This window comes from Lissotriton vulgaris, chromosome 6, assembly GCF_964263255.1.
Source record: "Lissotriton vulgaris chromosome 6, aLisVul1.2, whole genome shotgun sequence".
NCBI lineage: Eukaryota > Metazoa > Chordata > Amphibia > Caudata > Salamandridae > Lissotriton > Lissotriton vulgaris.
Window position 1 is genome coordinate 1,524,854,944 of NC_141694.1, and position 25,459 is coordinate 1,524,880,402.

The following is a 25,459-nucleotide window of genomic DNA, read 5'->3' on the forward strand; positions in this document are numbered from 1 at the left end:
AAAGTCTTTTTCTGAGAAAAAAAGCTAATTGCAAACGAACTTCCAATAAAGAGAGGACCCGCGCATTGCTCGGTTCATTTCTCTGACAAGACTTGCTGACTACCTGAAAAGGAAACAGTCAGTGGCTATTGTATGATGCTCTTTCGCCTCTGCCAGCAGTGCTGGAGTCCAGGAAATGAGTACAGGATTCTGCATCTCTCCTCGATTTCAGAACAGACTCACAACTATAAACTCCAGTACATTTAACTGTTTTCAATTTTCAAATTCATTTGGTATAGACCTCTCATGAGGTCAACGAATACACAGATATAGTTTTAAAACTTTGATCGTAATACCCTTAAAAACAGCTTTGAGCATTTATAATTTTAAAACATTTATCATAACAGACTTTAAAATAACTTTAAGAAGCTCTTTAAGAATTTATACAAATGATAACAGGCAAATTCATCAGGTGGTTATTTACAGAGCTTAATTAGACCTTGTGTAGAAGAGACATTGAATTTGAGACAAATGAGCCTTAAATACCGCCACCGGGCTTCTACCAGGGTTGGATTAGGGCAACCTGTCTATAAATAACTGTTTTAAACACGATACTGCCGCAGTAACAGGGCGTGTTTTAGTTTCGATATTCACATACTACAGATTTCATCAGTATTTTCAACCCTGGAAGAAATGTTACATCAGTGGAACCATATAGCGAGAATTTGAAATATAGGCCCAGATTTACTAATCTGGGGTTGATATGCCTTCCTGCACAAAAACTATAGTGACCACAGCGCAGGCACCCTCGCCTCGAGGCGCAAAGGTTCCTGTGTTGGCATGGAGCTACCACAAGTTCGACAGCTCAAGGAAAGAGCAGAAGTGAGGCAAACCTATGTAAATATATTGATTTATGTTCTCTTCTATTCACGCAACACAATGCAACAAGTTCCCTTGCTGCGTTGTGTGAAAGTTTAGAAATTTTATGGGCCTTTATATCAAAAATAAATATCAAATATGTTCGGATGCTAATTACAAATCCAGCGTCATTAATTGCTGCCACTGTTTAGAAGCTCGGAATGATACTATTTAATGTAAAGAGGCTGCTTTAGATCCATGTGTTGAGGTTATCTAATGGTATACAAACTTTAGCACGCATTTTTTACAACGCACTACCATTACAACGCAGGCATTACCACGCATACCATTACAACGCATTGCGCTGGGGGGCGCTCTAGGATAGGGAATAAGTTTAATTTTCTATCCAACACCTTCCCTAGTGTCCACGGGGACTGGAGTTGTAATAGAAAATTATACTTACCACTATCCAGCACCTCTAAGCGCTATGCGTTGTAACGGTATTCGTTGTAAATACCGCGTTGTAAAGGTATGCGTGGTAAAAGTATGCGTTGTAACGTCATACATCCCTATTTGAATGGAAGATGGCATCTCTAATGTCCAGGGCTAATATCCCATGTGCAGAATATGCAAACAAAAATATTTATGTACCTAGCATTAGTCCTGCCCTCAGGGGTGGGCCTTGGCTTAATTATGCATGCACTATGAAAACAAGGGAAGTGTATGCTTTTTTTTATATTTCAGTAATTTTTTATTTAAAATAAAGAGCATATTTACAAAAGGCTGAGGTGAATACATACGCCTCAGTGGTGAAAGGTTCAGAAAACTGCAAATATTTTGAATTTACAGTAGGGCGGAGATTTTCTTACAACAGCTCACCCCTCCCGTTACTGCACAACATAAAAAATCCCACAGTCTCAACCATTAACAGCTAACTAGGCGCTAAGAGTCAGTGCGCAGTGGCATCGGTGAGGTAGATGACGGTTTACTCCGTGACGTCACAAGAAGAGGCGTCACATGACCTCTGACTTATGATATCACATTTATTTCAGGTCGCACAAATTATGTGTTGTACAAGCTCTCACATTTATCTTGGATACATTATGGAACCACGTTAATAAAGAAAATACATTCAAGGAGAAATCTAATAACGTATATAGATTCCCATTAGGATACTTCCATGATAACCCCCACTACAACCCAGCTAACGCTCCTGGTCCTTCCCTGCTTAATTAACAAGAAACTTGTCAAACATGTCGCATGCAGGGGGATAAAAAGACAACAGCCACTGAACTGCTAAAGTAAGGCGACCAACTTGCTTCACGTCATCAAGCACCCTGGGATTCACACCTTAGCTCTCCATCTACGAAGCATTGTTTTCATAAGTGCTACTCCAATTAGTTTAATGTAATGTCGTTTTTCCTGTGATGCTATTCTAGGGGCAAAGAACACGGTTTGTCAATTCCGGGGTTATAAATGTGATTTAGTGCTTTATCAGAGGCATGAAATAGTACACAAATGCAATTACAATGCAGTGCAATTAGTATGCTAATGGTTTTGAAACCCGAAGAATCAAACCACCACGTTTTTGCCAGATAAAGTTGGCAAGCACGTTTTCAATGTGCAGCAAGTGTTACACGCCAGCTTTAAATAACTTACAAATTGCAATCTTGAAAATAAGCTAAACACCTTTTAAATGACCTCACGATGTTGGTTATCTGGCACTCATCTTTACAGATGCGCGCCTATTAAGGAACTCTTGGTAAAAGAAACCCTCATGTGTTTAGATAGCGGAGGCATTGCTGCCTTCTCCCCTCCAGGGTGGATTTTAAATGGAAAACGCCAGCAGACCTGCAGAGAGAAGATCCAAGGTGGTCACACTGTTCCTGTTACAAAAGAATATATGACGATATGGCATGCGTACAAACAGCCGCATACTAATGGCTGTTCATCGTTACAAAAGCATACTGTCTCTCAGACGTGGAATGTGGACCACCAGGCTGGAGAGACCAGACCTACTCCTACATGCTTGGTGATGAGCATTAAAAAAACAAGCAGTAGCCAAGCCAATAGGTCTGGCCTTGCTGTGTCTATTCTTTAGTACTTTCACCAGTGTTAGGTTTGGTGTGTAATGGTGCTTGTACAATTTTGGCAAGTGCTTTCTATTTACTATATATTCCAAACCTATAAAAGGGGTTTCAAGTCGGCCTTTTTTCACTATTGGTTTGAGACATTGTTATACACATTTTGTATCATCACACAGTTGCTTTTTCTTCTTACATCTTTCTATCTGCTTAGATGCGCCCTTTTGCTTTTCATGGAATGCATATGGAACTATATTGTATCTGAAAAGCAGACTCTGTTATCACACATTTCTTTATCTCATTCATGGATTGCATATGCAAAGCAATTTGTTTGTTTTGCTCTGCAGCAGGAATTATTTTTTTCTTTTGTCATCAAGAGAGTAGGACACGTGTGTCTCTGCACAACCCAAAGATGTAAAAGACCAGCCCTCCTTTAACATAGAGCGCCATTACATTCTATTGACAACCAAACTATGACCTGGAAAGCTGCAGTTGTGTTATACAGTCAACAGATGTCCCCAAGGCAGAATACTTGAAAACTTAAGTTGCACTATGTAGTCAAAAAACGTCACAGAAGACGACAATGGAGATGGAATGCTGCATTTGTACTATACTACCAACAGATGTCCTTACATAAGATTGAGGACTAGAGGTGCACTCAATGGAAGACATGTATGCTCATATAAAATTATAATGTAGGGGTAAGAGAGAACTGGAGCTGCTTTAAACAGTCTTTTGTTAAAGAATAATGCCAATAGAAGTAGGAGGGGGCAGCAAATTCATAGGTTTCCAGCACTTTCTGAGTGTAACTGGTCTTCCTGAGTGAACACTTAATATTTCATCAATTTCATAGTTTTCTCAGCATTCCATTGCGTGCAATATTTTGTTAATAACTATACCTTGGAACAGCAGCACCTGACCAAAAAGATAAGAAATCCGTCCTTCTTGCACTATACATACATAGACTTTTGAGGAGTGACTTATGCTACCTCTGTATTTATTCTGTATACATTCGAAACCAAATTTGCACCATATAAAAAAAGGCATAAGTTCACACAGACAAAGGCGACATCTACAGGAAATGCATACAGTATTGCCTTACATCCAAGTCCAAGTTTTCCACAGAATAAGCGCTGAAAATCTGGTGTCACTATGCAGCTTACAGATGTCCTCAGAAGAGAGCACAATGGAGATTAAAAGCTTGCCACACTGCACTGCACACTACTGTCTTCAAAGGAGAATACCAAGGCAGTGGACCTCACGAAAGATTGGAATGGCATTGGAAAGCTTCCGTTGCACTATAGCACCAACAGAGTTCCTCATAGAAGAGTGCAATAGAGATGGAAAGCACCCCTATGGAGAACATTAATAGCATAACTATTCTAGGATGATTCTTACATCCTGGAATTTTTACACAAAATGAATACATGTTACTGCAACACCAGTGTATCAGAAAGACGTGCAAGATATGCAACGCTGCTCAAGTCATTACTATAGATCCCTCTCACGTCAGATACAATTGCTAGTGATGTCAGTCTTAAAGCTGATGGGTGTGGCTTCAACATAGAAAGTTGCCTATTCACTCTTGCTACTATAATGCTTTATGCTTGGTTTTCTATAGTATAAATAAATGTACCAAAGCTGGTTGACAGTAATGAGTCAAAACTGAAACTTACAATTAATGTTTGAGTGTTATCAAAACAGTTGATGAGACCCTACTAAACATAGGGAATAGTTGGATCTGGAAAGTACAGGTGTCTAAAAAGTCCAATTCTTGGGAAACTATTTTTTAGGTCTATGTATAAATGGGCAAGGGGAAAATTAAGTTGCTCAAAGTAAAGGCATCCAATTACTGAAGTCAGCAGGTCTATTGACATATATTGTGCTGTGATGGGGGGAGCATTATTTGAGTGACATTTGAACAGACCAATGTCGAAAGAGTGTTGATTGAGAACCCCTACTTATGCATTTTTGTATGATATTTCATGGAAAATGTGAGGCAGGCAAGAATGCTAAAGCTGTCTTTAGGCCATACCTATTGAAAACAACAGGGAAGAATGGCCCATGACTGTCTTCCTTATCCTTTAGCAGTATACTAAATTAGTCCACTTCCACTGGTGAATGAGGTTATTGAGGTGATATGCACCTTGATTACCTGATATCCATTAGTGACAGCCATCGTAACTCGTCTCTGCCCAAGAAGAAGAATACGGGGTGAGTAGAGAGGGACACATTGTTCGGCAACAGAGGAAAGAGACTGCACTCTTGATGTGAGCTGTGACTCATCTCCCACAAAGTCAAAACAATATGATTCCTATTATGTAAGTATGATTCTTTATAGAATATCTGACTCTTGTAGCATGGCAAACATTCCAAAGGTATTCTGCAAAAAAAATGCACACAGTAAAAGTGCAAACACAATAAACCATGTTACAATTATTAAATATGTAAATTAAATAAATACTTAAGTGAATAAATGTACATTTTAAAGAGTTGAAAAGTGAAAATGTATTGGGCAGATTGACACAAAATTGAAAACATTAATCTATATATTGTGCTGTGGTGGGAGCATTATTTGAGTGAGATTTGAACAGACCAATTTGGAAAGAGCATTGATTGAGAAAATCTATATCTGTATGAATGTTTGTATGATATTGTTTTGTAAATGTAAGGCTGGGAAGACAGCCTAAGCTGTCTTTAGGCCAGACCTAAAAACAACAGTGGAGAATGGCCAATGACTTTCTTCCTTATACCTCATCACTATCCTAAATTAGCCCACTTCAGCAGGGGAATGAGAGTGGCAAGGCGACATGCAGCATCTTTTCAAGCCATCTGTTGGTGACAGCCATTTTAACTAGAAAGGAGGGAGGGACACATGGGATTATTAAGCAACATAAGAAAGAGACTGCACTCTTGATGTGAGCTGTGACTCAGCTCCCGCAAAGTCAAAACAATCTGATTCCTATTATATAAGTTACATTCTTTACAGAACACCTGACTAGTTCTTGTAGCTATGCAGACAGTACAAAGGCATTCTACAGAAAAAAATGAACGCAGTACATGTGCAAAAAACAAAATCATATTACAGTCCATACGTGAAATAATTAAATAAATATATAAATGTTAGATCTGGCATCCTTGGCATGGTTTTTCTCCTCACTTTTTTGCCTTCAGACTTTCTGTTGCTGCTGACCTCGTTTTTGATCGCTTAGGAAAGTGCTTGTGCTCTCTCCTTAACCCCTTCGATGCTGGTGACGGAACCATTCCGTCATCAGTCACAGTTGAGCTGTGCTGATGACGGAATGGTTCCGTCATGACCACACCCGTTATCATAGGGGCCCAGCACAGGGGGAAAATATCAATAGCAGCGATGTGGTTAAAACATGTTAGATTGACTTGTACCCAATTTACATATTTAATTCACTTGCAAGTCCCAAGTAAAGTGACACTACCTCTGCTCATGGCCATAAAATTAAATGCTGCTAGTGGGCCAGTTGCAAGGATTGTGCCACCCACTTAAGTAGAAATTTATGTCTAAGGCCTGCCATTGCAGCCTGTGTGTGCAGTTTTTACCTGACATTTTGTTCTGGCGAAATAAACCTTTTGCCAGGAGCAAATGTTCCTTTTTTATACTTATACATCACCCCTAGTGTAGGCCCTGGACAACCCAGAGGGCAGGGTTAAATGTATTTAAAAGTAGAGCATAAACTTTTAAGTTCATCTTACACTATTGCAAGTCTTACCACTTCCATAGGTTAACATTGGAGTTACCTTATCACATTCTACAACTATAAATTCCAAATCAGAACAGGTAACAAGTTCATGTTTGGTGTCTCTGGAATTGTAATACATAATCCTAACTTATGGTGAAGTTTGATTTGGAATTACAATTTTGAAAATGACATTTTAAGAAAGTTGGTATTTTCTTGTCTTTACCATTTGCTGCCTGCAGCCTGTCTCCGGGTCACATGACTGGGTGAAACTGACAATTGGGCTGTGTGTTTTCTTCTAAGACCGCCACGCACAATGGGGAGCTTAGGTGTGACTGGATGGGCCATCACTGATAGGATGGGAGTTAGGAGCTTGGCCCAGCCCCACTTACACCTGAATAGTATCTATCCAGTCTCAACACACAGGGCTGGATACTTCTGTGGTTAGTCTTGAGCCACGGCCAGAAAGGCAGGGCACCTCTGCACCTGAAAGGCATGCCTCTAGAAGCTTCTCCCCACTTCAGAGGCCCAATGAGGTATAAATATTGGACCTCAGACACCAACTCTTCAGTATACTTCTGGACCTGTGGATACTCTGCCAGGAAGAAGGTCTGCTGTGCTGCTGGAAGGACGGCCACTCTGCTGGACTACTGCTCTGAAGGGCTGCTGCCCTAACGTGCTCACCTGTTGCCTACTACCGCCTTGCCTGGGTGTGAAGGACTAGACATTCATCTCTTGAACCCAGAGTGACTCCAAGGGCTAATTAGCTGGCCTCCTGATCCAAAGCCTCTGGAGCTTGCACCACTCGGGCACCTGCACATGGACTCTGCCATTTCTGCGTGCCACCCCAGATATGGACCCCAGGAAGTGGGATTAATGTGCTCTGCCACCCTCTGTAGATTGAGCAGAACTGATGCATCTGTTTTGCTAAAAGGAGCAAACCCGAGCACAACCGATGCATCACTGCTGCTGCATGGATTGGACCCATTGCAAAGAACCTTGTCATCTTACCAGCCAGATCTGAACCACCACTGCACAAGGCATCATCAGCGAAGGCCCTCTCATCTCTTATCAACTGCAGTTTGGATGATGATGCTGGACTCCACATTCTAGCCTCGAAGCTCCTTGGAACCGGCTCATCGCCTCGACTGCGTTCCATATACTGGAGGTCAGACTTTCCTCAAAGAGTGTGGGATGGAAGGGAGATGCCTTTCGACATCCCTATAACAATGCACCAGCAGGTCAAGAAGATGGTGTGATAAAAAGGGATAGGTGTTTGTGTGTGTCTTTGCATGTACATGTGTATGTAAGTATCTGCGAGGGATAGATTCCAGCATAATCTCCTCACAGTTTCTCAGCATGTAATGACGTTTTGTTCTGAGTCCTAAATGAAGCAACATCTGCCCCACTTCTGCAACCTTTTTAATGGAATATCAGGATTTTATAGGGTGTCAGAGTGTACGTCAATGTGGGTCTACTTGCTTGATCTAGACTGCTGTGATGACCTCAAATGTTGAGTCTGTGGACTGCACATGCTATGAGCATGTACTAAAACTCTGTTGAGATGTGATGCCTCCCTTGATTGAAATTAGCTACTTTGGACAATGAAGGATAGCTGCCTCACTCTGTGTTAAAAGAGCTCAGATTATGGCATCACTCAGAAAACATTTTCATAAGAAAGTATAGTTCCCTTTATCAGAAATATACGCAATTGTAATATTGTACTGCAGATACAACATCAACACATATTATTACAAGGATTTAGCCAGAGCTAAATCTGAGTCGGTGGTTGTAGTTAGGTTCCACAGCACTCATTTTTTGAGGACCATCACTTATTTGTCCTCATTAGTCTTTGATCTAGAGGGAAAGACAGAAAAACACAAAATAGGGTATAAAAAGGGGAAGAAACTGGGGAAGAAAGACAAGAAAGCAGGGCTACAAAAGAAACAGCAAGAGTGAGATAGAGGGGCAGGGAGTAGCTGGTGGTGCATTAAACAGGCATGAGGTGGAATCAAGCCTACACAGTCTAGGATTCAGCACCTTGAACATTGGAAATGCTGACAGCGGGCTTCTGAGCACAACTTTGGGGACCAGCACTTATTGTTTTACAAATTACGCACTGGATTTAGAAAGTTATAAAATTACAATCAACAATAATGAAGTATGAGGGTTAGTGCTTTCCAGGACATAAGTTAATGGAAAGTGCAAGTTTGTCTGTGTTTACACAAGAGTGATAAAATATATTCAGGACATGTTTTAAAACGGCCCAGACTTAACACTAATTTATATATATCTCTTACATTTCTGGTGTGCATCTATATATATATTGGTGTAATGTGGCAAAACACAAAGTATGCAGAAAATAATTTCTACATTCGTATATGAGGATCATATATATGTATTGCCTTCTGGATAAACAACATTATTTACACCAGCAAAGTAGAAAGCAGGTTTACCAATGAAAATTCATTAGCCAACTTATTAAGCATGATAGGACGTAATTTATTGTCTAGTATATTCATCTCTGTTTCAATGAGTGTGTCAATAAATTGAGACCAAGTATTATATATATTTGTTTGATTTCTTTTGGTAGATTGTAAATAACCTAGTTTGTTTCACAACTCACACATATGGAGAACTCAGACACACACACACACAGGCAGACAGACACACACTGATGTACTGCCATGTTTTCCCTTTTCTTTCACCTTCTTTTTTTACCCACATGACATCAGCAAAGTGGTGATGGGTGCGAGTTATGGTGTGGATTGTGCATTGCATTCCATATTTGCCAAATTTTAGGGCTTTTTCAGTTGTTTGTTCACTGAACCATAATTAGCCTTTAACTGTATTTTTCAGTAAATATTTATTTTTGTACAACCTACTGTATTCAGTTGCTAGAACTCTGTCCTGAGCTACATATGGCCTATTGACAAGCACTGCTCCCAAACCCCATGGGTGACCCTCTCCTGCTATTCATGGCATTCAGCTGTGTGCAGCAGAGGTTGGCCACAGGCCCTTGTCTTTTTGTCCCTTCCTTTTAACTTTGCCATCTGTCCAATGTGCATTAAACCTGATATTTTGGCACTGGGTTTAATTTGTTGTCTGATGAATTTCATGCAGATTCTTCAAACAGTGCCAAAGTTATGAGTGAAAGAAACTTTTACTGACCCTCGTTGTTTTGCCCTACCTTTATGGAGATGACCAGAATTTGGCATGCCATCAGAAAGCTAAACCTGATTAAAGTCTGCCAAATATTGTTTGAATTCATATAATGCTGCCCTATTATCAAATGACCGCTCTTTAACGCACCATTTCAATTTGATCCCCTTGACTGACTTAAATGTACTTCAGAAGACCAAGAGTAAGGTAAACATGCTAAATATTTGCCAAGTTTTGTGCAGATCCATCAATCAATTTGAAACTTACCAACAAATCAATAATGTTTTAACCGCTTTTAGTTTGTCTCTCCTCATATTTAATTTGCATGAATAATCAAATACCAGCACTAGATGTAGCTTGATAATGGTCTGCCTGATTTCTTTCTGATTCATTAGCAGTGCCACAGTTATTTTAGGCACAGTTCATTTTATTTTTCCACCTTGACTTTGCCCCAATAGATTCGGAAAAATCTTGGCAAACTCATTCTTCTAAACATCTTAGTGCAGATGTTCACACTGTGCCAAAGTTATTGGAAAACGAACAACGTTGTGGTCACATTTTTAATTATATATCAGCATGAAATTGAACATGCCAACAATAGGTTTAACATTCTAAGCAGCTGCCAATCGTCATGCATATTCTTGAAATGCTTCTAAAGCAAATCAATAAATGCATTTTTAATTGTCAAGATGTACAAAACTGTTAACTCATTCAAACCCACATGTCATATTTTTCAAGACAAAAACTACTGAACAGATTTCCACCAGTCACGAGCCAGCTTTCTGAATAAATATCTGCTGTCTAACAAGTTTGCATATGCCAAGGGAGTGTAAAATTGGAACAGGTCTGTCCAATGGAATGAAAGTTGTAGGCCTCGGAAAGTGCTTCAATGCCTTTGTCAGGGGTAATACACGCTATGCAAATGTAGTTTCAGTTCTTCCAATTCAAATATAAATTGCATTTTCAATGGAAAGTGTTTCTAAACCATAACTAAACAGTGGTGAAAGCCACTGTGTAATATATACATATGACAGATTAACCAATATTGTCTCTCCTGTTATAGTTAGGTTAAAGTTTCTAATGTGAGTCCATTTTTATTTTGCACCATGTTTGAATCTATACAATTATTCTCAAAAAGTAGTATCTGTTTAGGTTTAGCATGTAAAGTTTTGTGCTGATCCAATCCAAGGGAAGAAAAATAAAGGAAGGAATTCACTAAAGACGAGCTACATGAATAGTTGCTTTCTGCTACAAGAAAAGAAACTTAAAAGAGTTACACCAAGAATGGCATGAAAATAGATGAGTACTCAAAGCAGTGTAATTGCTTAGTTTTGATTATGCTAAATTTAGTCCTTGCCTTCCCTTCCAAATTTAGCACTGATGGTCTTTTATTTGCCTGCTGAAAGTGGTTGAGGGGAGTAAACACTTCAAAATTATACTTACAACCCAGTCATGTTTAAAAGACCACATACTCTGAATTCTAATTTAAGAATTTTATTATAAACCCAAAAATAATTGGATACACATTCATCTGAGAATTAGTGAATATAGGTACAGAAAAATCAATACAGAGTCAAATCTACGCATATAAATAATTCGGCATTGCAGGCACAAAGTGATAAATTGAAGAACCTAGATACACCCCAAGATGGAGGCAGAATGTAAATCCTTTTTCATTAGGAAGAAAAGCATAAATTATCTTTCCCTACACTACTCTTATTGGTAATATTCCTGGCTGCTTCCCCTATCTCAATTCCCAAAGGTGTCAGCACGTGTAGACTTCCTGAGAAGTACACACGTCAAATGGGTCAAAATAGCTTAAAACTATGGAGCTCACTCTTAGGATGCTCCTTCTCCTCCGAAAATCTAGAAATTTGATCTCTCTGTCTCTGTGCAAAATAGAAATATGACTAACTCAACCCCCCTCCTACATGTATCACATGAAAAATTATTTCACTGTCAAATGTTAGTAGTAGATTTCCATTGCGTCTTTAATGAATTCTTCTTTTCTTTGAGTGGCCTTGGACTGCAGATAGGCCAGGCACAGAAGGTAATCTCCCTTCCCGCTTCTCAGACTCTTCAAAGACATTCCGGTTACCTCCTTACACTAAGAATAACAAGGTTGAATTCTTGTACCTGCAAAGGGATGAGAGCATACTGTTCTCATTCACACAAACAATTCATTTAATTATTTCTTTTAGCTATCAAGGGTTTCATAACTGTCAACAACCTGCAGCTCTGGGCATACTGTACAGGCAATTTAAATAACACACAGTTACATCGAGATGAATATAATGTCACCCTGCACGTTGTGCTTAAAGGAATGATAGTGTCTCTAATACATATAAATACTACTTGAAGATACATATTACAATTCTATGTTTAGGATGCTGAATGAATGCATTTGATAAACATAATACATGGCACACAATACAAATATTAGCAAATGCCTTCAAACCATGAGTATAATGCACCCATATAGTTTAGAGTGTTGTAAGCACTCAATCAGTTCCCCCCTCTTATGACTAGTGTCATAACACCAACATCTTCCTCTCTTACAGTTTTCTCTTTGCAGACGAGATCGACCTAAACAGAAGTTGTGGCTTGCCGTCCCTGTCTGAATTTTTCTAACCCCTTCAAATGCTTATAATGACTGTCCTGCAGTCGTTCTAACTGCTGCTCTCCTTTCTTCAAGGAGTTTTCATGATGATGTGCTTTTTGCCATTTGTAAGCTTTCATGGCTCCCAATAACACAATGATACAAATGACTGCTATTATAATGGGTTTCAAGATCTATCCCATTATCCCATGTCCCATTCTTAAATAGGATGACGAGTCGTAATTAGGAAGGGATGACCTTGGAACGCCCCTTCCTAATTGCGAGATGCAAATCCTATTTAGAGAGTCGCACATACATTTCGACTCGCTAAATAGGGTTTGTACATGGCCCTATAGGTTTTTGCATGCACAAACAGGTCTCAAACCTGTTGTGAATGCAAAAACGGGCCGTACATCTGGCCCTTAGTGCCTTATGTACACAAATTTCATTTGCTAAAAGTAATTGCAAATTGCACACTGAGATTTTTTGACTGGAATCTGACTTTTTGAATTATGAATAGTCATTAGGCAGTTTGCAATTTGCAACTTACTATGGTCATTCACAATCACAGGTATGGTGGTCAGCTTAAGTCAGTTTACCAGCATGAGGTTTTTCTTTAAATACTTTCCATTTTCCTTAAAGGAATTAAGGCTCTGTTTAAAGAAAATGTTGACCTTTGCTTTAATGTTTGTTTGAGAATTGACAGTGGTCTCCTGGACCACTACCTACTCCCTACATGTTTCTTAAATATTCACTGAAGGGAAGGAAGGCCAAGGGAACTTCCTGCCTTTTGTGACTGGTTTGTCACCTTTTTCAATGTTTTGCAATCAGTATATGGTCCCAAACATTTATACATCTCATACCGATTTGCAATGTGGAAGAGTTGCCTACAACATGCATCTTTGAACCTGAGATTAGTACATAGTAAAATTCTATTCTTCAGTTCACAAACATTGCATGTTTTTCAAACCGCAGCCTTTATGACTACAAAATAGTTACGTACATCAAACCCTTGGCGGCAACAATAGGTTGAATTTAAGTTTGAACTAGTTGTGGTAGGGTGCAGCTAGTTTGAAATGACTCTGTATCCCACACTTATTAGATCAATCTAACCAGTGCATTTGTTTTATTCTGTATTATAGGATCCAAAAGTCCGAGAACAACTGGAAGTGGGAAACTTCGGAGGTCGACTCGAGAGCCGCATGGTTACTGTGGCCTATGGTCCTGATATGGTCAACATTTCCTACCTGAACCTACTGGCATTCCAGGAAGAAATCGCAAAGGTAATTTGTCCTATAAAAATTATACAGGCCTAACAAGCAGTGTCAGTTTATTTAAAAGGTTTCTTCATTAGCTGTTTGATTCATAAATGCAGAATCCACAGTGATTAGACACTGGTGTAGCCCAGTGAGATGTATTTTTTTATTATTTGAATAGCAAACACAAACATGTGTTGCATCATAGAATTGTATTAACAATGTGAAAATAGGTATAGTTCATAAATAAAATTAAAGAATTAATTTATATTTATAACTTCAATTTAGTGTTACCTAGTCTCTCTTGAACATAATAAAGTGTGAAGTGCTGAGAATAGCTGTAACAATGCATATACTGATAATAGGGAAAGGAAATCTGTATTGTTCATATAGTTCAAGGATTCAAAGACAAGAACATCCAATCACTCAATAATTACATCGGGTCTCAATCTACTCCCTCAAAATATGTCCAGACCCGGTCAAATCTTCTAGTTGCTCCCACCATTTTTGCATAGGCTTCTTCAAATTTCTGTGTATGAGTCATTTTATTATACCATTGTTCATATGGGGGTACTCGAGAAATACTCCAATTCTGCAGAACCAACGATTAAGCCACTAAAGAGGGTATTGCAATAAAAGCTTCCTGACACTTTTTTTGCTTTGAAGACATTTTGACTTAGTTTGGACATGCCAAAAAGAGCCACAGCAGCCTCAGTTTCAAGTTGAATTTGCAGACCATTACTAAGAGCCCCAAATATTGCCTCCCAAAACTGGGTAAACATAGGGACAGGCAAAAAAAATATGACGGCAATTGCCTGCTCCCAATTGCTGGCAGTGAAAACATCTATCCTCCAAGTCAGGAAATGTTTTTTGGAGATCTTTCAGAGTACAATAAGCCATCCAACATGACAAGAAAGACATACGCTTGAAATTGGCCACCTTTAAAGACTTGTAGGCGAGTTGTGATATCATCTGCTACTCAGCCTTAGTAAAGAGGCAATTTGCAGTCTCAGAGATTTTATCCAAAACGTTTTCCATTAAGTGGCTTTCCCCTTGATTCCGCAGAAATCGATATCGATTACTGAACCCCCTTAACTTTGTTCCAAAGAGAGCAGTCGTAAGGGGAGATGGGCCCGTATTAGCCACAAGAGAACATTTCTTAACTAGATGCGTTATCTGCAGGTATCCATAGAAAAAAAGTACTGCTGTGGCCGCACCTAGCTTGGAGTTTCTGACAGGTAATGCATCTCCCTCCCATCAGAAAGTGGGCCAGTTTTCTAAAACCGTGGATATTCTAAAAATCTTAAATGACTTGACTGGAAGCCCCACAAGTTTACATGGCCAAAGAGATGTGAACATAAACAAATAGTATTGAGAACCTAATGAATCTAATTTGAATGTAATCTGCCAGAGTAAAAGTCATGCTTCGGGCATGTATATTTGCACATGACCAAATATTACAGTTGCCGAGTCCAACTTTCCGTGCAATAAGATGATTTCTCTACAGTTAAATGACACGCAGTTAATTCAATTGCTTGACTTTCCAGATAATATTTTAACGTGGGTGAGTTGTTCGTGGAAGATTAAACCAATTTACAGATAATAATACTAATGAAAAACTCTTCTTAATAATTCTATATAATCACAGACTAACTAGGATGATATTGACTTGCTGAACGGTCACACATCTGGGATAAGTATCAGAACATTCATGTTTTATTTTCTAATGCCAGACCTAGATACCATATCATTTATCAAGCCTGAAAGTGAACTCTCATCATCTTACCTTTCTGGTCTAAGCCCCTCCTCTGAATGTTGGTTTGCCTCCAATGACCGCATCCTTTAAATCCTTACAATATCCACTCCCTATGGGCATTCTGGTCCATTTCTTGTCCAAATTCCTTCTGAAATATACCCCATGCAGTTGAAGATCTAAAATTAGTGTTTCTCTTGCATGCACGGACAATTTGTTGAAGTACCTGCCCTTTCTAAATATGACATCTGGGGGGCTGAAATGTTCATTCTTGGAGATCAAGAATTAGAAAGGTATGCACCTAGGGGCAGATTTTCAAGCCCCTTGCAACACTTTTGCTCCGCAGTTGTGTCACTTTTTCTGAGGCAGCGCGACATAGACATTGTGCCTTATTGCTGCCCATTTACAACATGACGCATCTAGGGAGATACGTCACGTTGTAAAGTCCTGCGTCACATTATACCTGCATCAAGTATAATGCATGCAGGGTGGGTGTCCCCATGCAAAAAGCCATGTAGAACTGACGCAGTAAAATTTACAACATTTCACTGCATCACTCTACGCCTTCACTGCGTCAAAATCCATACGCCATCTAAAACCAGACATAAGGAATGTCACAGGGGTTTTTGAATGAGACTCATCTATCTGTTGTGGCGCAGTGCTGGAGTTGCGTCACTTTCATGAGCAACTCCAGCAATGCATCACTTTTGTGCCAAAAGATGAAGCAGAATTTCTGATGCATCTGTTATTCCTTGCGCCATGGAGCACTGTATTGTAAATAAAGCACATCCATTGTGGTGCAAGGACATTTGGTGCTGGCACAAAGTAACTTACGCATCTATGCACATGTGTCAGTTCCTTGCAAATGAGGGCCCTAGTATTGTGCTGGAAGTAAGCACACTGGCGGCAAGTATTTATGCTATGAGTAATTTTTACAGTATATGGATGTGCCAATTAGGAGAATATATATGGAACCCCAACTTTGACGGCCAACTATTAAGGGTGGTGAACTAGCAAGTGGCCTAAGGTTGCTTCCCTCTTATCCAGGTTCAATTATTTTGCAACATTTGGGAAGGATCGAACTACAGCATTTGGGCCAAAAGCAGTCCCATCAATTCATTGGTAATGCAATTGGTGCTTCGGGTTGGGTTTGCACTATAAAAACTGCAAAAAGAAGAAAAAAAAGGATGGTTTAAAAGTAGCATTGCAGTGCATTTGTGAAGGGCACAATCTCAACAAGTTTGTTAGTAACAGTTTGAACAATATCTGTTGAATGTCTATATTTGTTTTCTTTGGAAGCCAGTGTATTCGCATTGGCATTCATATTCACTTTGAATCAATAGGTTTTAAAATGTCACAATACCTAGAAAATACTTCCACATAATGTCCTGCTTAGTTTTCCATAATTTGGAAAACAATGTATTTTTCTTTGACACAAAATTAGAATTTTTCTTGAACCAAATGTTGACAACTTTCTTGCATCATTTTGTCCTCCCCTGCTGTGTGATTGGTGTTTTTACAGCTCTACCAGAGCACCTTATCTTTTCACTATACCAACAGGGAAAATTCAGGTCTTTGACATAACACAATGCATTCTGCTGAGGTACTTCAATTCCAGTTGAATCCTTCTAAGGAGCAGCAACAATCTTTTTTTCTACCACTGGTAAACTCACGACACCGCTAGTTCACCTCATCTTTCCACAGCTTCCTCAGCACCTCTGCTGCTTCACCACTGGGCAAATATAAAGCTCTGCCAATGCACTTAAGTCTTTCAATGCCAAGGGTTTAACACATGTCTGTGCATTACCTGCAGGGGGAAGGATGGGTCACAGACTTGACTTTATAGATTGACACTGCAAAAAGGGATGCCAGACTTCAACATCTGATCCTAAATATAAAAATTGTAGACATCAGATTCACAAACATTCATTTCGCTAATTTGAGGTGGCAGGGACTCAGCCACCTTTCATCTTCACCTAGAAAGTCTCCCTAGGTTTGGGGACATGCATGCACTTTGCATGGGGCATGTTCTCATGTCGTTTCTGCTATTTATTAAAGTGGAGCTTTGCAAGCGAATGCCAACCCTTCACCAGAAGCACTTCCTCTTATTCTGCCAGTAAGAAGTTCAAATATCTGTCAAAATACTAGGAAGATGATACTTTATGACGCAGAGATGTTATATGGGCAGTTCTGCATTAGAACAGAAATAAGTAGGGCACTTAGAAAAGAAGATGGGGCATGAATCTTAGTTTGGTGCCTCTTCGGTACCCAATTTGGTGTTGTCTAAGGAAAAGACACACACAATTCAAGTAAGTCTCAGGTTCAGTTTATTCACCCCAGCCATCAACTGTTCCAGAGTAATTGACACACACAGAATGCCAATACATCATTATATTCCATTAGGAACAGGAATGCCATTACATAGTGATGTTCTACTTAGAACATAATAGAGTCATCACCTGAACCAATAAAGTACCATGTCACACATTTTTCTTCTTTACAACAAAATGAAAAAATAACAACAGAGAACAAGAAAACCACAAAAGAAAACTTAACAAACAGAATCCTTCATATACAGAGGTTGTCTTCGAATTCTCTGACTCCTCACTCTACAATTAACTGGTAAAGGAACAGAACTTGAGGATATGGAATCATGTTGACTTGTCGATGGGTAAGAGCGAGAGCCAACCATTTCATCCAAAACTGGCTGCTCAATAGACTTGACCACTACTATTCTACTCTTATTCCAGATTCTACCATCAACATTCTTTACTGCATTCTTAAAAAATGTTATGACTCACCTTACATCCATGTACTTTGACCACAGCTTACAACCAACGGGTGCCTATATTTTTACACAGTCACCCACTTTTACATCATTAAATTGGACACATTTTCTTTGGTCAAAATAGATTTTCCTTGTCCACTGCTTTTCTAATTTATTATGTCTCCAATCACCTGCTTGATTGTCTCTCAAACCTTTGTTGAAACTCATCCATCCAGGGCATAATTTAGAGTTCGAAACTCTACCCTTGAATAACTCAAAGGGAGACCTTCCTGTTGTTGTATGAGGAGACATGCGATAAGCCGTAATTCAATCTTGTAATACATTCTTCCAATTGAGATTACTTGCCCTGGCTAACTGAATACGTTCTTTGAGAGTTTTATTAACCCTCTCAACAGCACCATTAGTATCTGGGTGATAAACAGAGCTCCTTTTGAGAATTATACCACAATCTTTTAAGTATGTCTGCATTTCAGCAGAACAAAACTGAGGGCCATTATCTGAAAGAATACAATTTGGATAACTTTCCCTCTTTAAAATTTCCTCCAAAAATGTTATAACATTGGCTGAAGAAATATCCCTAACCCAGCTCACTTCAACCCACCTTGAATAAAGATCTAAGACCACAATCAAATATGGAGTATTACTGACCCCATTCAAGGGACCTACAATATCGATTGCAACTTCATCCTAGGGATGTTTTGGTAACTCCCTACAAATCATAGGTCACTGTTTGGTTTTAAGAATCTTGTCACTGGAAAAAAACTCAATTCAATCATGTACCATTCTCTCAACTTCTTTATCCATCCCTGTCCACCAGAACTGCATCCTCAAATACTCCTTTGATTTTACATTTCCTAAATGACCAACATGTGCAAGATTGAGAAGTTTGCTGCGTACACCAACAGGTGGAATAAGTTGAGTACCACGGACAAGCAATCCATTCATGACAGATAACTCATCACAGACCATCAACCAAGGTTTAGTGAGATGTTTGTTGTTCCCTGATTCCAGTAGCTCAATAACTGTTTTAATTTCTATAACGTTAGCAACTTCAGATTTCCACTCAGTCTCATCAATTGCACCCAAAGTAATCTTGCATACATTAACCACATCATCCAACAGATACTCCTCATCCCTGTCAATTTCATTAACACCAACCAAATGAGACAGACAATCCGCAGGGTTATTAATCGCACCTGGAATGTAATCTATCTCAAAATCATACTCTTGAATAGAGATAATGCACTTTCTTATCCTAGACAAAATGGCATCTAGCCCCTGCTTTGAAAATACCTCCTTTAATGGGCTTATGGTCCAAGAGAACCTTAACTTTCGTACCCCATATCAAATTCTTAAATTTCCTCAAAGCCCAAAAGATTGCCAGAAACTCCTTTTCAATGATCGAATAATTCAGTTCTGAGCCTCTCAATCACCTGGAGGCGCAAGCGATCAAACATTCTACACCACAATTCTTTTGAAGAAGAACAGCTCCTATACCTTTAGCACTGGCATCGGTGAAGATGTAGGTCCGATGACCAGGCACAAAAGCTTGTAATGAAGGAGCCTTCTTTAAATCCTCCTTTACAGAAAGAAATTCTCTGACACATTCATGACTCTACTCAAACACAACATTTTTGCCTGTTAATTTCCTAAGATTCTGTGTTTTGTCAGCATAACCTTGGATAAACTTAGCATAAAATTCAACCATACCCAAAAAGGATAACAACTCCTCCTTGTTACAAGGTTCATTCATTTTCACAGTTGTATCAACAAGTTCTTTTTTGGGAAAAACACCTTGACCAGTGATAAAATCACCTAGATAGTTGACCTCTTCCACTTCAAACTTCCACTTTTCTTTTTGAAGTGTCAATGCTGCTTTTCTTAGACTTTCCAACACCACACACACTCTCGAGAAATGTTCAGTTTTAGTACTTCCATAAATTAACAGATCGTCTTGATAGCACTTAACCCATCTAAGACCTTTGAGTACATTAAACTTGATCAGTTGAAAAACAGATGCTGCCGAAATGAGCCCAAAAGCCATCCTAAGAAATTTGAAAGTACCCATGGGTGTTACAAACGCTGTTAAGTCCTGAGAAGACTTATCCAGCTCCACCTGATGATATGCAGACGCTAAATCAAGAGTCCTGAAGTACTTGGCACCCGCCAAGGTGCTGACAATCTCATCAACATTGGGCAGGGGAAACCTGTCTACAACCACCTCTTTATTGAGCGCACGCAAGTCAGTGCAAAATATTGCCACTGGCCTTCTTGGCAACGACTATGGGAGACAACCACTCAGTTGCTTCAACCGGCTCAATAACACCCATGTCAATCAAACGCTGGAACTCTTTCTGCACAGTAGGGTGTTTATTCAAAGGTACCCTACTAACTTTCGCAACAACGGGTACAGCACCATCTTTCAATTTTATATGATGTTTATAACCTCTCAGACAACCTAACTTATCCTCAAACACATCAGAAAAACGTTCATCAAGAATAGTTGCTGGATTGTCCACAACCTGTACTTGGACTTGAGGCACTGCATTTGGATTAAGAAGGACACTCAGCAAATGCTGATTAGGCCAACCCAAAGTGAATCACCTTTTTTAGCCACATATACTTTCCCAACAGCCATTCGTCCACTCAATTCAAAACATGCTATAAAATATCCTATGATATTTGTGGGCATACCACCATAACCCATGGGAGAAACATAATTTTTCCTTAAAACAACCTTGTCTCCAAAATGTTTTTCGAAGATGTCTTTGATAATAATTGTGAGATGTGAGCAAGAGTTTAACTTCATCTCAAGCTCGACACCTTCAAAGGCAACAACATGTGATGGATGTTTAGCTTTAGAGTCATCTATTTGATAAAGAATTTTGTTAACTTGTGGTTGCTCTTTGACTACAGGTTGTTCTCTACTTTTTTATCTTGCTCTTGCAACACTTTGCAAAATTACCCTTGCTTCCACAGGTATTACAATACACTTGCATAGCAGGACAGTAGGAGTTATTAGCTCTGTGTCCAGATCTGCCACACCTAAAACATGTAGACCTTTCATCTTGTGAGAAAGTTTTTTTCTACCGATCATGCAAACGTCCCACTCTCAGACTCATTGGATGGCTTGTTTTTTACTAAGTATACCACCTCATCTACATTGGTACTGGTAACATTAGTCTTGTTTTTCTCACTGCTTAATTCATCTACACATTTCATCATGTGTTCAACATGTTTGGCAATTACTAACACCTCTTCTAAGGGGGGTTCATCCTTCAACCATAACTCCTCCCTAATTTTGTCATGGGCACATTTCAAAACAAATTGATCCCTTATCCTTTCCTCTACAGCACCCTTAAATTTGCAGGTTGATGCAAGTTTTCTTAACCTAGTCACAAATTCCTCAACAGACTCATCTTCTTTTTGTTCGCACAAACCAAAATGATATCTCTCCATAATAGTGCTTACACGGGGAAGGTAGTGCCTGTCCAATTGTAGTATGTACATTTCATATTCATTCAATGCTCTCTGATCAGCAGCACTAAGTTCCAGCAAATGTTCAAGTACCTCTTGCCCTTCCCCTCCAAGACAATGGAGTAGTAAAGAGTGTTTGCGTTCAGCACTTAGGGCCAGATGTATCAAGATACCGTTTTGCGAATCCTAAATAGCGATTTTTTGCGAATCGCTATTTAGAATTAGCAAAACGGTATGAATGTACAAAATCGCAAATTTTTTGCGATTCCTTATTATTCTTTATTTGCGATTTCGCATTTTGCGAATTCGTAAATAAAGAATAATTTTCAATGCATTCCTATGGGCCAGGAGGCCCATAGGAATGATAGTGCAATAATTCTCAAATTGCGAATTCGCAATTTGCTAATCGCAATTTGAGAATTATTTCAAGGGTGCAGGGGTGTCTCAAAGACACCCTGCTGCACCCCTCAAATCTACATGTGTGTGCATGTGGCCCACATACATGCCCTATGGGCATGTATGAGTGTCACATGCCACCCTTACAAATGCCAATTAGGGCATTTTTAAAAGAAATCGCAAATTACCACCAACTACAAGTTGATGGTAAAATGCGATTTTTTAACACAAATTCGCAAACCAAAAATGTGTCATACATATCATTTAAGGAATCGCAAAATTTGCGATTCCTTAAATGCTATGGCAAATTAAGGAATGGCAAATAATTGCGATTCCTTAAATTGCGATTTTTTCTTACATATCAAAAATCGCAAAACGGCCGTTTGCAAGTCGCAAAGGCCGAAATTCTGCGAATTTCAGCCTTTGCGAGTCGCAAAAGCCTTGATACATCTGGCCCCATGATTCGTGACACAAACTCTTGCATAGTTTGTGAAAATATTCTTCCACTTCTGCCACTTTACCATGGGTTCTCCTGGGCTTGTTAGAAGAAATGGTGGCTGTGTGACATTCTGCATGGTTATGCTGCTTTAACTTTTCCAATGAAATAAAAAAAACAAATGATAAATAAAAAAATGTATATGTATTAACTAAGATGTAAACTTGCCTAAAATACTCATATATAACTTACTAATTTGTAAATGTGTGTGTTAACATCGTAATTTCAACACAATTACCACACAAATGTACTCATAAACTGAGATGAGCCAATTACCGAAGAATAAGTTCCAATCAATTAGCACACAAAATGTACTCATAAACTCATAAACTGAGGTGTGCCAATCACGCATGACTTTTCTCAATGTTGATATGAAAACATAACAACAGAGATATAATAATGGAGTCATCACCTGAACCAATATAGTACCATGTCACACCCAAAAACCCACATTTTTTCATCTTGCAATAAAATCTGCATTTTTTAGAGTTAACTAAAAAGCACTAAAGAATTATTTCAACAAGGATTGCTTTATTTAATTTAAAATGGCACTGAGGTCCTCTGACAGATTTGTGGTCTTGGGCAGATTCAGCGACATGTGAGGCAAGCCCCGGCTCTACAGCCTGTCTAAGGCCCTGATTTATGGTGAAATTCGTAGATAATTTCACAAACCATCAGTGCACCTTGGCGGCTGAAATAAAACTATTTGAAAATCTATATATTTTCCCATACTTGCAGGATGAACCTTTGTTTGCCTTCACCCTTGTCTGCCAGAGAGCATGGAGGGAAGCCCAGGAAGCCGGAGAACTACATCGCCCATCATCCCTAGCGGCACTCCTCGCCGGGCCTCACCGTCACCAGCGCACCAGGAGGTGCTAAAAGGGGTGCAGGATGCAACTTTGTTTGCCGCCACCCTTGTCTGCCAGAGAGCGCGGAGGGAAGCCCAGGAAGCAGGAGAACTACATCTCCCATCGTTCCTAGCGGCGCTCCACGCCGCGCAGCACTGTCAACAGTGCATCAGGAGGCGCTAAAAGGGGGCCAGGGCTCCGGCAGCGCAGAAGCCCATACTTGCAGGACGCACCTTTTTATTGCCGCCACCCATGTCTGCCAGAGAGCACAGACGGGAGCCCAGGAAGCCGGATAACTACATCTCCCATCGTCCCTAGCGGCGCACCACGCCGCACCATCACCAGTGCGCCAGGAGGTGCTAAAAGGGGACGGGAGCCCATACTTGCAGGATGCACCTCTGTTTGCCGCCACCCTTGTCTGCCAGAGAGCGCGGAGGAAGCCCAGGAAGCCGGAGAACTACATCTCCCATCATCCCTAGCAGAGCTCCATGCCTCGCCGTTCCATCACAGCGCGCCAGGAGGTGCTAAAAGGGGGCCATACTTGCAGGCCACACCTTTGTTTGCCGCCACCATTGTCTGCCAGAGAGCGCAGAGGGAAGCCCAGTAAGCTGGAGAACTACATCTCCCATCGTCTCTAGTGATGCTCCATGCCGCACCGCACCGTCACCAGTGCGCCATGAGGCGCTAAAAGGGGGCCATGCTTGCAGGACACACCTTTGTTTGCCACCACCATTGTCTGCCAGAGAGCGCAGAGGGAAGCCCAGTAAGCCGGAGAACCTCCCATCGTCTCTAGTGATGCTCCACTCCGCACCATCACCAGTGTGCCAGGAGGCGCTAAAAGGGACGGGAGCCCATACTTGTAGGATACAGCTTTGTTTGCCGCCACCTTTGTCTGCCAGAGAGCACGGAGGGAAGCCCAGGAAGCAGGAGAACTACATCTCCCATACTTGCAGGATGCACCTTTTTTTGCAGCCACCCTTGTCTGCCAGAGAGCGCGCAAAGTGAAGTCCAGGAAGCCGGAGAACAACATCTCCCATCGTCCCTAGCAGTGTTCCACGCTGCGCCGCACCATCACCAGCGCGCCAGTAGGCGCTAAAAGGGGGCCAGGGATCCCATAGCGCGGGAGCCCATACTTGCAGGACGCACCTTTGTTTGCCGCCACCCTTGTTTGCCAGAGAGCGCGGAGGGAAGCCCAGGAAGCTGGAGAACTACATCTCCCATCGTCCTGAGTGACGCTCCACGCCGCACCGTCACCAACGTGCCAGGAGGTGCTAAAAGGGGGCCTGGGCGCCAGCATCACGGGACCCCATACTTGCAGGACGCACCTTTGTTTGCCACCACCCTTGTCTGCCCAAGAGTGTGGAGGGAAGCCCAGAAAGCTGAAGAACTACATCTCCCATAGTCCCTAGCGGCGCTCCATGCCCTGCCACACTGTCACCAGCATGCCAGGAGGCGCTAAAAGGGGCCTAGGGCTCCCGCAGCGTGGGAGCCCATACTTGCAGGATGCACCTTTGTTTGCCGCCACCCTTGTCTGCCAGAGGGCGCAGAGGGAAGCACAGGATGCCAGAGAACTACATCTTCCATCATCCCTAGCAGTGCTCCATGCCTCGCCGCTCAATCACCAGCCCGCCAGGAGGGGCTAAAAGGGGGCCATACTTGCAGGACACACCTTTGTTTGCTGCCACTCTTGTCTGCCAGAGAGCGCAGAGGGTAGTCCAGTAAGCCGCAGAACTACATCTCCCATCGTCGATAGTGGTGCTCCATGCCACGCCGCACCGTCACCAGCACACCAGGAGGTACTAAAAGGGGGCCAGGGGAGCCCATACTTGCAGGATGCACCTTTGTTTGCCACCACCCTTGTCTGCGTGAGAGCGGGGAGGGAGTGCCAGGAAGCCGGAGAACTATATCTCCCATCGTCCCTAGCAGTGCACCACGCCGAGCTGCACCATCACCAGCGCGCCAGGAGGCGCTAAAATGGGGCCAGGGCTCCCACAGCGCGGAAGCACAGACTTACAGGATGCACCTTTGTTTGCCACCACCCTTGTCTGCCAGA

General features: G+C 40.9%; 1 protein-coding gene across 3 annotated transcripts in view; it reads left to right on the forward strand.

Annotated features, from left to right (window-relative positions):
• Positions 1-25,459, forward strand: part of PLCB1 (phospholipase C beta 1) — a 2,298,721-nt gene that overhangs the window by 982,691 nt on the left and 1,290,571 nt on the right. For all 3 annotated transcript variants that reach the window (XM_086927697.1, XM_086927698.1, XM_086927696.1), the window contains exon 4: positions 13,535-13,675. In XM_086927697.1, coding sequence (XP_086783823.1) covers positions 13,535-13,675 — 141 coding nt within the window. The remainder of the gene's footprint in view (positions 1-13,534; positions 13,676-25,459) is intronic.